Source organism: Myxocyprinus asiaticus, chromosome 12 (assembly GCF_019703515.2).
Source record: "Myxocyprinus asiaticus isolate MX2 ecotype Aquarium Trade chromosome 12, UBuf_Myxa_2, whole genome shotgun sequence".
In the NCBI taxonomy this organism is placed as follows: Eukaryota; Metazoa; Chordata; class Actinopteri; order Cypriniformes; family Catostomidae; genus Myxocyprinus; species Myxocyprinus asiaticus.
Window position 1 is genome coordinate 1,569,845 of NC_059355.1, and position 12,333 is coordinate 1,582,177.

At 39.2% G+C, this 12,333-nt stretch overlaps 1 protein-coding gene across 16 annotated transcripts in view; it reads left to right on the forward strand.

Annotated features, from left to right (window-relative positions):
• Positions 1-1,007: 1,007 nt before the first annotated feature.
• Positions 1,008-12,333, forward strand: part of lrrfip1b (leucine rich repeat (in FLII) interacting protein 1b) — a 43,342-nt gene continuing 32,016 nt past the window's right edge. For 15 of the 16 annotated variants that reach the window (XM_051712535.1, XM_051712519.1, XM_051712523.1 and 12 more), the window contains exon 1: positions 1,008-1,635. In XM_051712535.1, coding sequence (XP_051568495.1) covers positions 1,546-1,635 — 90 coding nt within the window. In that variant the 5' untranslated portion in view covers positions 1,008-1,545. The remainder of the gene's footprint in view (positions 1,636-12,333) is intronic. The other variant, XM_051712533.1, reaches the window with a different exon arrangement.

Consider the following 12,333-nt stretch of genomic DNA (forward strand, 5'->3'; position numbering starts at 1 on the left):
GACAGACAGTCAGATAGAAACAAAGACAGACAGACAGACAGACAGACAGGCAGATAGATAGATAGATATAAAAAAGACAGACAGTCAGACAGAAAGACAGATAGAAACAAAGACAGACAGACAGACAGGCAGATAGATAGACAGATAGAAACAAAGACAGACAGACAGACAGACAGACAGACAGGCAGATAGATAGACAGATAGATAGATAGATAGATAGATAGATAGATAGATAGATAGATAGATAGATAGAAACAAAGACAGTCAGACACAGACAGACAGACAGACAGACAGGCAGATAGATAGATAGATAGATAGATAGATAGATAGATAGATAGATAGATAGATAGATAAAGACAGACAGTCAGACAGAAAGAAAGACAGACAGACAGATAGAAACAAAGACAGACAGACACAGACAGACAGATAGAAACAAAGACAGACAGACAGACAGATAGAAACAAAGACAGACAGACAGACAGAAAGATGATAGATAGATAGATAGATAGATAGATAGATAGATAGATAGATAGATAGATAGATAGATAGATAGATAGATAGATAGATAGATAGATAAAAACAAAGACAGACAGTCAGACAGAAAGAAAGACAGACATACAGATTGAAACAAAGACAGACAGACAGAAAGATGATAGATAGATAGACAGATAGATAGATAGATAGATAGATAGATAGATAGATAGATAGATAGATAGAAACAAAGACAGTCAGACACAGACAGACAGATAGAAACAAAGACCGACAGACAGGCAGATAGATAGATAGATAGATATATAGTGTGAATTATAAATAATAATAATAATAATACAAATCTATCTATCTGTGCTTATTTATTATATTTACTAATATATTTATTTACTAATAATATTCTGAAAAAATTTAGATAACTGTTCCAAATGAGGGAAGACGGAAAGTATTTAAAGACAACGGACAGGCCCCGCCCACAGGCCCCGCCCACTCTCCGCGGTGCATCCAGCGTTAAATCAGAGCGTGTGCCATTGAGCTGCTGTATCATCATCATCATCATCATCTCAGGCCCGCTCGTCATCCGGGATCGCTTTGCCCTGGAAGCAAAAGCAGCTCAGGACCGATGACTTTATTCTTCATTCCTTTATTTGGACGTTACATCGAACTATTGCCAGGAAGGAAAATTAAGGAATGACCGGTTATTTTCTCAGGAGTGCCATCTGGTCTATAGTGGTCATGGCGTGCCAAACTGTCGTTTTCCATCCCATCCTTGATGTTTTGACACATCGAGATTGCGCTTGAATGTGCAACAGGCTCCCGCCACATATGCATGCTTTTTATGGAGACGATGTGGCATCAAAGGGATGATGTGTCCTAGTGCTCTTCATTTTTGCTAATGGTTACAATATAACGTTTGTTTTATTCCAGGCAGGCTACAATTTATTTCTTCATTCATTATCTGTTGATTGTTACAACCACGACACTTTAAACGGTAACTGGACAACACTTTAGTTCATTCTTTGTATAAGTGCGTGCCAAAGTGTAAGGGAATTTAAAATGGCAAGTCAAGTAACGGGGAGGAAAAGAATTCCCAACCGAGAGAAACTATCAGCGGAGGATGATGCTCTCAGCCAAATAGCCCGAGAGGTAAGACGGGAGGTTATCCACATTGCATGTATAATAGGCCACTGTGCAAAATCTTAAAGTCTGAAGATGAGAATCCTCATTGCTTCTGAATAATGAAACGGTATTTTGTCGGTTCTGCTGTCTCTCGTGCAGTCAGGGGGGGGGGGGGGGGGAAGCATTGATGACGCTCGTCCTTAATAATGTGAATGGGAAACATTACACATGCACACACATAATAGACGCTCGTGCATGACAGAGACATATTCGTCGCAGTCTGAATCAGAGGGCATTGTTGCTAGCATGACCTTCATGTTTGCACGTTATTAGAGGACAGACTACGCCATACATAATACGCCATTAGAAGGGCTCATTATAGCGGTAAAACAATCGCATCATCATCACAGGTAGCGTTAGTGCAGTTTAGCTTGTATACCTGCACAGCTGTGTGACGTCATAAAGCAGAGATCATACGAACAAGCCGAGAGAAGGTCCCAGACTGCTGACGTCAGGAACTGCTCTGATGCGGCACATCACACCCAGTGAATGGCCCAAATACACAGAGCCCATTCAGAGCAGCATTCAGTTCTTAATGAGAAGCAGGTTTTGTCTGAAAGGAGAATGTGTGTCATTCTGCCTAAAATAAATGGTGCAGTGGTTTAGTCAGGCTTGCTATTTTATACTCTACAAATAGTTTGTAATCATGAATTCTGCTGTTGATCTCTGTTGTCATAGCTCACTGTTCCCTGCATTGAACATAGAGAACTCATGGTCCAGATGGTCTGGCTTCCATAGATCAGAAGCTATTAAGGTCAATCTGTCTTTACACGCAATGATGTTGTTATAACAACGTTATACACTGAAAAAGTCAGCTTATTTCGAAAGGCGTGGTGGCATATCAAGGGTCAAAGGTTTATGATTAGTGCCATTTGGTCCCATGTGTTAGTTTTATCAGCTGAATGCCTAGGATGCTCTGTGACCTCTTGGATCAGCTGACCACATCTGGAAAGCATTTCCTCCCTGCAGAATCCCCATGTAGACTGTCTTTTTCAAATTCCATAGCTGCACAAGTTCCCTCAACACCCTTCTTTCTTCTTATTGATCATCACCTCACCTCACCTTATATTATTGCATGAGTAATTTTATATCATGTTAACGTTATACTTTAAATTACAACATTGTTATTCTTTTCTAGAAATTATAAAAATGCATATTTTTGGATAGTCCAGTCAGTGAATTAAATGCTAATAAAAATTGCATTGTATTCCATCTCATTTGTTTACTTTCTCTTTATTTTGAACTTGATGAACATAGCCAAAGAAAATGAACAGCACTTAACTTTAATACAGTAAATTTCACAATATGCCACATTTCACAGTCTGATGTGAACAGATAAATATTATTATTATTATTATTATTATTATTATAAACTTTCCTCAAGTAATATCTTCTCAGAGCAATGCAACAAAGAAGCCACTGTGGCCATGTAAACACATAAGCAGCGTTCTTCTATGTTTTGAAGAGTGTGCATGTGCGTATGTGCTCAGGTGAGGAACCCTGGGGTATGACGTAAGAGGAAAGCCCCACTACTGTAGCACAATGCCACGGCAGGCCGTGATAGAAAGTAAAGGAAACAAACACAGCAGCAACTCTGGGGCATCTGGAGAACAAAAAATAGTGAAGTCGTCCACAGATGTCTTCATATTTTACTCCAGCGTTGCAGAGAAATTGCTTACTAACTAAAGTCCATGTATATGGGGGTAAAAAGTACACCGCTTACACGGTGCATGTAAAGGCGAATGCCGCTTTCATGTCTTAAAGAGATAGTTCACCCAAAAATGAAAATTCTCTCATTATTCACTAACCCTGATGCCATCCCAGATGTGTATGACTTTCTTTCTTCAGCAGAACACAAATGAAGATTTTTAGAAGAAGATAGAGCCCTGTCAGGTCCTTATAATGCAAGTACATGGGTGCCAGCACTTTGACGGTCCAAAAGTCACATTTAGGCAGCATAAAATTAATCCACATGACTCCAGTCGATCAATGAATGTCTTCTGAAGTGAATCGATAGGTTAATGTAAGAAACAAGTCGATAATTAAAAAGTTTTTAACTTTAAATCATCGCTTCTTTCCAGGGCTCTGATGCTGTTTGAAATGGTTGAACTCTCAACATCACGCGAAACGCATTGGTTTGCTTCAGAAAACATTCATTGATCGAATGGAGTCATGTGGATTACTTTTATGCTGCCTAAATGTGACTTTTGGACTGTCAAATTGCTGGCACCCATTTACTTGCATTATAAGGACCTGACAGAGCTCTATCTTCTTCTAAAAATCTTAATTTGTGTTCTGCTGAAGAAAGACAGACAAACACATCTGGGATGGCATGAGGGTTAGTGAATAATGAGAGAATTTTCATTTTCGGGTGAACTATCCCTTTAAGCAGCTTTCTCGTAATAAATGGCTTTCCTGGTTTCCATGTAACAGGGTGACTTAGTCTCAAGTGCAGGTGATGCACTACACATACAGATATTTACATACTGCAATGTACACAGTATTGCAAAATCTCTACCGTTTGACACTTATACAGTCGCAACCCTATATATAGCCCAGGCTGATTGGATATGAAATATATTAGGAGTATTTAGTTTATAAAAATTGGCTCCAGTGAAGGGATGGAAAAGTAATGATGCTTTGCCCTCTGATCTTTGTGTTCTTGTAAAACTCTGTACCTATCCTCTATTAAACTCACCACCCCTTTTACAGGATGAGTCAGTCCCTGAGGTGTTGAATAAACTCTACATCCTAAAATGTTTTTCCTTTCTTGTTCTGATTTGTCATGGAAACTGAACAATCAGACAAATTCCCAAAGCCAGGGAGAATTGAGTGTACCCAATTTTGTAGGAGAGGCACAGTCACAGTGCAACCTTTTAGACATCTCTGTTTGGCATGAATTAATGCACTTTTGATGGAGTTAGTAGGACACTGTTTTTATGCACCAGGCATTAAGGAAGGAACAGCCAAGCAGAGGGAAATCATAACGGAACAGCTGCTCCATTGGCCAATTGCTTGTTCTTGTCCTATAGAAACACTATTCTATCGTCTGTTTTTTCGCAGCAGCATTGGGTGACTTGTCGGTGAGTTGGCATAATGTGGCCGTTCCTCAGGTACCGGAAATCTCGGAAACAGCATGCTGACTTCCCGTGTGATCATGTTGCAGTTGTATGTGCGTACCACTGACTTTTAGTGCATTGTCTATAAACAGCTTGCGGTCTGTTTTCACGTAGATTAAACATGAAACAGTGATTGTATCGCCATCACACTGCAGTCAGCAAAATGGTATGACGTTTAAACAGCATGTCTGCTCTTCCATAGTGTTAAACCCTTAGCTAATGCTTCAACTGAACTAAATAATTAGTCAGAACATCTACAGTAAATCTGGTGTAGGAGCTAGGATGTATACATACCAATAGCCTTGTTTATTGCATGGCAGACAGATATTGTAGGATGGCATGAATTTAATTCATTTGTCCTTGCACAAGCACGCAAAGTGCAAATCTGCGCTGATCTCATTAAATGACTTTCTTTATTATTAATAATATGCCCTAACAGAAGGATTCTAATGTACAGTACTGTGTATAATTTTTAGGCACTTGTGAAAAACTTTCAAAGTGAGGATTTCTTAAAAGAATAATGACATAAATAGTTTTCATTAATCAATTCCAGTAAACAGAAAAAGGGCTAAATCAATATTTGGTGTGAACACTGTTGCCTTCAAAACAGCATCAATTCCCCTACTTACACCTGGACACAGTTTTTCTTGGTTGTTGGCAGGTAGGATGTTCCAAGTTTCTTGGAGAATTCGCCACAGTTCTTTTATTTATTTAGGCTGTCTTACTGCTTACTGTGTATTGCTTCTGTCTTTTCGTGTAGTCCCAGACTGATCCAATGTTAAGTGGGGGTCTCTGTGGGGCCATGCCATCTGTTGCAGGGCTCCCTGTTCTTCTATTCTAATCTTTTCTATTTGCAAAAGTAATGTTTGGGAGTCTAACATTTATATTTCCTATTGACACACTAAAGCTGAAGATATAAATAACCATCTTAAGACAAATGCTTTTGTGAAGACTTTTGCACAGTACTGCATGTCTTTGATAGTCAGAACTTTATATGTATCAGAATAGTAAGAACTGCATGTTGATAGTCAAACAGATGTCATATCAAAGCGCTTGACTTGCCTCTTTCCATTTTGAATATTTTTACTGTTTCATAGTTGCACAGAAGCAAAAATCATATAGTGTATAGTCTTATGATGATCCAAATTTAAAATATACCTCAGTCACAGCATGTGGAGCCCACTGGAACTTTGGACTCCATTCATATTCATGTTTTTTTCCCTCACATTCTGCCGTTTTATTTTCAGACTCCTGAGACACGAGGCAGAAAGACTTTAAAGGCACAAGTATAGGGCTACTTTTAGTGAAACCGATGAAAGAATGAGTGTGATGTGATTCCAAACAAAATCTGGCCAAAAAGAAGGTGTTTTTGAGTTTGTTGCAGTGGTTTGAAACAGCTTGCCAGTGCAAACATTCAGGAAAACATTGTTTTTTGTTGTTTTTGTTTCTTTTTTTTTTTTTTTTTTTTTTTTTTTTTTTTTTTTGCTGTTAAGCACTTTCCACTGGTCCATGTAATTGGTAGGTGTGACCCGGCTCCACCTACTTTGACGGCAGTATCCTTTTCTGATTAATTAATTCACTCAGTCCTGAACACATTTGCTTGTGTAGAGTTGCCACAAAATCCATCATAAAATACAATACAGAGAGTAACTGGTGCATATTATGAGAGATCTTCGATACTGAGATAACAACCTCAGCGTTTTTACCATACGAGAGAGCTTAATGTTCAACTAGTGTGTTATGACACTAAATCACCGTTACCGTTTCAAATACCTTACAAATGAATGGGGAGAGCCATAAACTGGTCTACTTGTCACAAAATTGTGTTCTCTTTGAAAACAGCAGTTTTATTGTAGTAAACTCCACACATAGTTAATTCTAAAAGGATTGTTAAGTGTAAAACATGACAGGAATGAACAATGCTAGAGTAAATAACCTATATCCTTTTATAATGATTTGGGTTGAATTTACAACATGCGAGTTGTGCTCCGTGGCATGATAGAAATTTGAGCAGCCTCCGGAGTCGTAACTGGGCGCCGCCGACAGATGCCGAGTGGTGGCGATTGTGTGCATATGTTTGAATTTTAGAACGTGCCATGTCGTCCACGTTATGCATTGCTTTGCTAATCTTGTAGGCTCCCCTTGGTAGAAGGGCTCTGTTATGACCACATATAGCGTGTTAGCATTAGCGCCATGAATGCTGTATGTAAAGATGAAAAATACACAGTATCTACTGCATATATGTTACTTTAAATCTCCACTGGCTTTGTATACCGTTGCCCAGCAGTTTCAACCTTTTTCTAGCTCTAAGCGAAGAACTAAGAAGACCTTTGGTGTGTGTGTGTATTGGAGCCTTTAGGTTTTAGTGAAGGTTTTTGACAGGCATTCATGCAAACAGGGTGGGTTTTGTAAAGGAAGAGGCATGGCTTTGGCCCATAAGGGAGAGGGAATTAAGCTGACCTACAGGCCCAGTAAAACAACCTTCCATATGGGGTAGTAGCAGAGCACTTAGCCCCTGCCCTACTGCAGCAACAGATTGGCCAGACACCACTCACTGACCCGCATCATTTAAGCCTTTCCACAACATCCTTTGTTAATCGCTCCTATAGGAGCCACACTACTGTGCATCATTTATGCACGCCATCTCACTCAGTGAAACTCCACAGACATCTGAAATGTTCTATTTGTCCTCCGTTTCAAGGCTACTGATGAGAGTTTCACAGTGCCAGGAATGTAAATGCAGAGTGCATTTTTCTCAGTATTCATGCAAGGTCATATACAGTATCAGCCTATTCTGCTGTATGTGCATACAGTAAGAAACAAAGCTGGTGCTTGTAGGCCATTGTGTGTATGTGTGAGGGGGTTGCAATAAGCCTGTGATTAAGTTACTGGGTAGACTGAGGTGAGGAGCAGACAGGAAGTGATGCATAATGGGCCTGCACAGCGCTCTAAGAGCAGATTAGTCTGGGGCTCTCTACTTGCCATTACCCTCTAATCTCCTGCGCTCTGTCACCTAGAAAACAAAAACAACTCGTCCCCCATAGGTGTGCATTACAATTACTCAGAATCACTGTCAAACCAGTTTATTTGACCAGTGTCACATAATAACTTTTATGATCTGTTTGTTCTTTCACATCACATTTCACTTAAGTGTTACAATCTGTATAGTTGACTCACTCCATTTCTAGCCCACACAAATACACTCACACACATACTTGTCCGATCTGGCCTAAGTGTGAGTCAGCATACTTGATATTCAAATGAACCCCTCTGAAAGACTGTGGAGGAGGAACACTCTGGTTGTTTGTTCACTCAGTCCCTGTGCAAATTTCATTCTGTAGTCTTGCTCCTTGCCTCATATGGTTGTGAGGTGCAGTCTTGTTTGCTTTGGAGCCTCATCATCTTTAGAGAATCTGTGCATATGGTCTCCACAGACACCTACAGTAGAGAAGTTAAAATGTACTGGCCCTGAACTACAACTGCCTTTAAAGAATTCATTAGTCATGATTTACTCACTGTCATGTCGTTCCAGACCCATATGGCTTTCTTTCTTGCAAGGAATGGAAAAGGTGAATTTTTGAAAAATATACTAGCCACTGTTTTCCATGTAATGAAGGACTTGGGGCTGTATGAAATACAGTATCATGAATGTGGTCCATATGACTCATGCACTATATTCCATTTCCAATGGTAGGAGTTGTCTAATTACAAGTGCATCAAAAATACATCAGGGATATGTGATTTTGTTATTGGATTGTCTAATTGAAAGTCTCCCTAATGGAAAATCCAGCTTAAGCTGGTAGCTGTTTTGGAACATGGTAGCTGGTTTCTAGCTGGTCATGAGCTGGTCCAAGCTGGTAATTAGCTGGTCCAAGCTGGTCTTTAGCTGGTCCAAACTGGTCATTAGCTCTTCCAAGTTGGTCTTTAGCTGGTCCAAGTTGGTTATTAGCTGTTCCAAGCTAGGAGACCAGCTACCAGCTTTTCATACCAGCTCAAGGTGGTCAAGCTGGTTTTTGGAACATGGTAGCTGGTCAACCAGCTTGGACCAGCTCATGACCAACTTGGACCAGCTTGAACCAGCTAAAGACCAGCTTGGACCAGCTAAGGACCAGCTTGGACCAGCTCATGACCAACTTGGACCAGCTCATGACCAGCTTGGACCAGGTCATGACCAGCTTGGACCAGCTCATGACCAGCTTGGACCAGCTACTATGTTTCAAAACACAGTATTTTCCAGCATGGTATTCTGAGCTGGTTTGCCCAGGAGCGGATTGTGAGGAAAACTTAATTCACATACAGTAGAGCTGGGTGATAAAACTATATTGATATTTATCGAAAAAAATAAATACTTGATATCGATGATAAACATTTTAGAAGTAATTTTCGATGTTTAGCGTATGTTCTACATCTGTACAATCGGATCAGGTATGTGTCACTAAAAACGCAAGCAGTTCGGCAAAGTTATACACACATCTAGCTAACTAAAACACAGTCATGAAATTAGCCTGTTAGGAAGTATTAGCTGGCTAGCGGCTACTTAGCCCTGCTGTCATGGAAACCAGTTATAAGGCTATGGTAGCCGCTTGCTAGCATCTAGCTATCCGGCTTATATTATATCGTTGTGTGTCGAACAAGACAGCACTGACAATGAAAGTCTTTTTAGCAAGTCAGTCCACTCCGCACCATCTTTGGAATGCTCCAGGGCAGCTGATTTTCTATGTAAACAAGCAGCATAAAAGTGCATCTCCTACTGTATCTGCTTGAATGGGGAAAGACTGAAATCTCCTGAACGGCTGGCCTAGATTATGATAAAAAAACATGTCAAATCAGCAGTAAAATCTGTTATCATAAACTGTGATTCTTTACTTCATATTACGCAAAAAAAAAAAAAAAAAAATTCCAGGCTTATCTGTATCATAGCGATATCTGTATCTAAAAGGTTATTTGCTCTTTTACCTGTATGGCTGGACTTCCTTTTCTACATCCGTTGACTGTTGGGCATTCCTATTTCTCCCATTAATTTTAATAAAAGTGGTGGGTCTCTGCTAAATAGTCTCTGTGACAATGCAATACAGCTATCGATTAAACAAAACAACAAACCAACAACATCAACACCAATTCTGTTTTGTACTATTTAGTTTAACGTTTTTTCATGATCCGTTTCACTGTCACAGTCAAGGAAGTGTTTCTTCTTCTTGTGATGGTAATTCAGTTTGCGGTGCATTACCGCCACCTACTGAGCTGTAGTGTGGAGCAGAAAGTCTTTCTGTGAACGTCCATTGAAAATACTGTAGGTTACACACCTTATGTAGGGTTAAATCCTAAACTGAGTATACTTCTTGAACTTCAAAATTAAAAGGTAGCTTACCCTGTGGAGATTAATTGTAGACAAACATGTTTACATTTATTCTTGAGGTCTAACAAATATGTAGAATGCTTTCCATTCCCATTGATGGTATGAAATGTATATAGTGATAAATATCGATATTGAACTATATGAAAAAATATATATTGTGATTATATTTTGGCCATATCACACAGCCCTAACATACAGTTGACACAGTTTGATCTCTGATATTTAGGAGCTCCTCGATGGCAATTTGAATCCATTTTTACTGTACCTCGCTTCCTTCTTGGACCTCTGTCAATCTTTTGAAGTGTTTTGCACATGCAAATATTGCACAAAAACAACTAACACACACAGTCCCACAAATACATCCTACAGTGCATCTCAAATACAGGCTCTACATGTGAGTGCAAGTAGTTTAATCATTATTCCTTAATCTAAGAAGATTAAACTCTACTTAATACTACATGTGTGGATTGTAGGATTATCACAGACATTTTGCTTCACACAGTAAAAGATGATTAAAGGGGTAGTTGACCTAAAAATTAAAATTCTTTCATTTACTTACCCTCATGCTATCCCAGATGTGTATGACTTTCTTTCTTCTGCAGAACACAAATTCAGATTTTTAGAAGCATTTCTCAGCTCTGTAGGTCCATACAATGCAAGTGAATGGTGACCAAAATTTTAAAACTACAAAATGCACATAAAGGCAGCATAAAATCAATCCATACAACTCCAGTGGTTAAATCCATATCTCAGAAGCGATATGATAGGTGTGGATGAAAAAAACAAAATCAATGTTTAAGTTTAAGGTTTTTTTTAAACTATAAATTCTCCTCTCTGCCCAGTAGGTGGTGAACAAAGAATGTGAATGACCAAAATAACAAAAAAGAAGAATGTTGAAGTGAAAGTGAAAGTGGAGATTGATAGTAAAAAAGGACTTAAATATTGATCTGTTTCTCACCGACACTTATCATATCGCTTCAGAAGATATGGATTAAACCACTTGAGTCGTCTGGATTACTTTTATGCTGCCTTTATGTGATTTTGGTGCTTCACATTTTTGGTACCCATTCATTTGCATTGCATGGATCTACAGAGTTGAAACATTCTCCTAAAAATCTTTGTTTGTGTTAGGCAAAAGAAAAAAAGTCATACACATCAGGGATGGCATGAGGGTGAGTAAATGATGAGAGAATTTTCATTTTTGGGTAAATGATTCCTTTATGCTTGCTGAAATCATGTATCCAGCCAAGAAATATAACATCCTATGTATTTCTTTCAGAATCTTTTGTTCCTAAACAATTGCGATATAGGACTGAACAGTCCCTTAGCTCTTAAAAGTGAGTGTGCAGAGTTGATCTCTTTCCTGGCACTGAAAGAATCCAGTTCCTTACGGTTCCATTGGGAGGCTTGTGGGGTCCTGACACAGCAGAGAGGGAAAAGAACATCTGTCACTTTCGGCCACGCTCATGCCTGATCTAGGACAGGCACTTTGTCTTCTCTTCACAGAACCTCAAATCCCTCTAATAGCAGTGACTAGTAGTCTGTTTTTACAGAGTGGTGTTTAAGGAAACCAGAAACTAAACATTAAAGCGCAAAATATAGCTTGACCAGTGATAAAAGCCAGCCAAAGAAGAAAACACACATTGCATTGCCTTATTTCTTCCTCATAGTAGAGCGCATTTTGAGATTTTTTTTTGTGCTTAAGAAATCATTCATGCATGACAGCTGTGACCGTTAGTGAATCCTGGAACCTTTAATAATAAAAGATGTGAAGTTTGATTTACATTAGTGGTAATAATGTTATTTCACTACCAGCTATGTTTACTTAGTTCTCCACCTGAACATGAAACCAACGAAAAGTCTAAACTGGAGAATGTAGGCCTACACAGGTCTGGGTTTTAATGATAAGGCCCCAGTTTATTGCATGCACATACATCCCATGCTGAGTCACTGATCAAAGGCTCTCAGTGTTGGACCCGTGGAGTCTACTGGCATGTGCATGTGTTTAGACTGTAACTCTTTACTGGTGCCGTACTTCAGCAGACATTCCTGCATGGAAACTTTTGGAATTTCGTTTTTGAAGGCTGTGGTTGTGATCTGCCCTCATTTCGTCTTATTAAAAATACTAATTTTATCCCTTAGCATCTTTAGCCTAATAGTATTGTTTAAAATATTTTCTAGCTGTGGAAC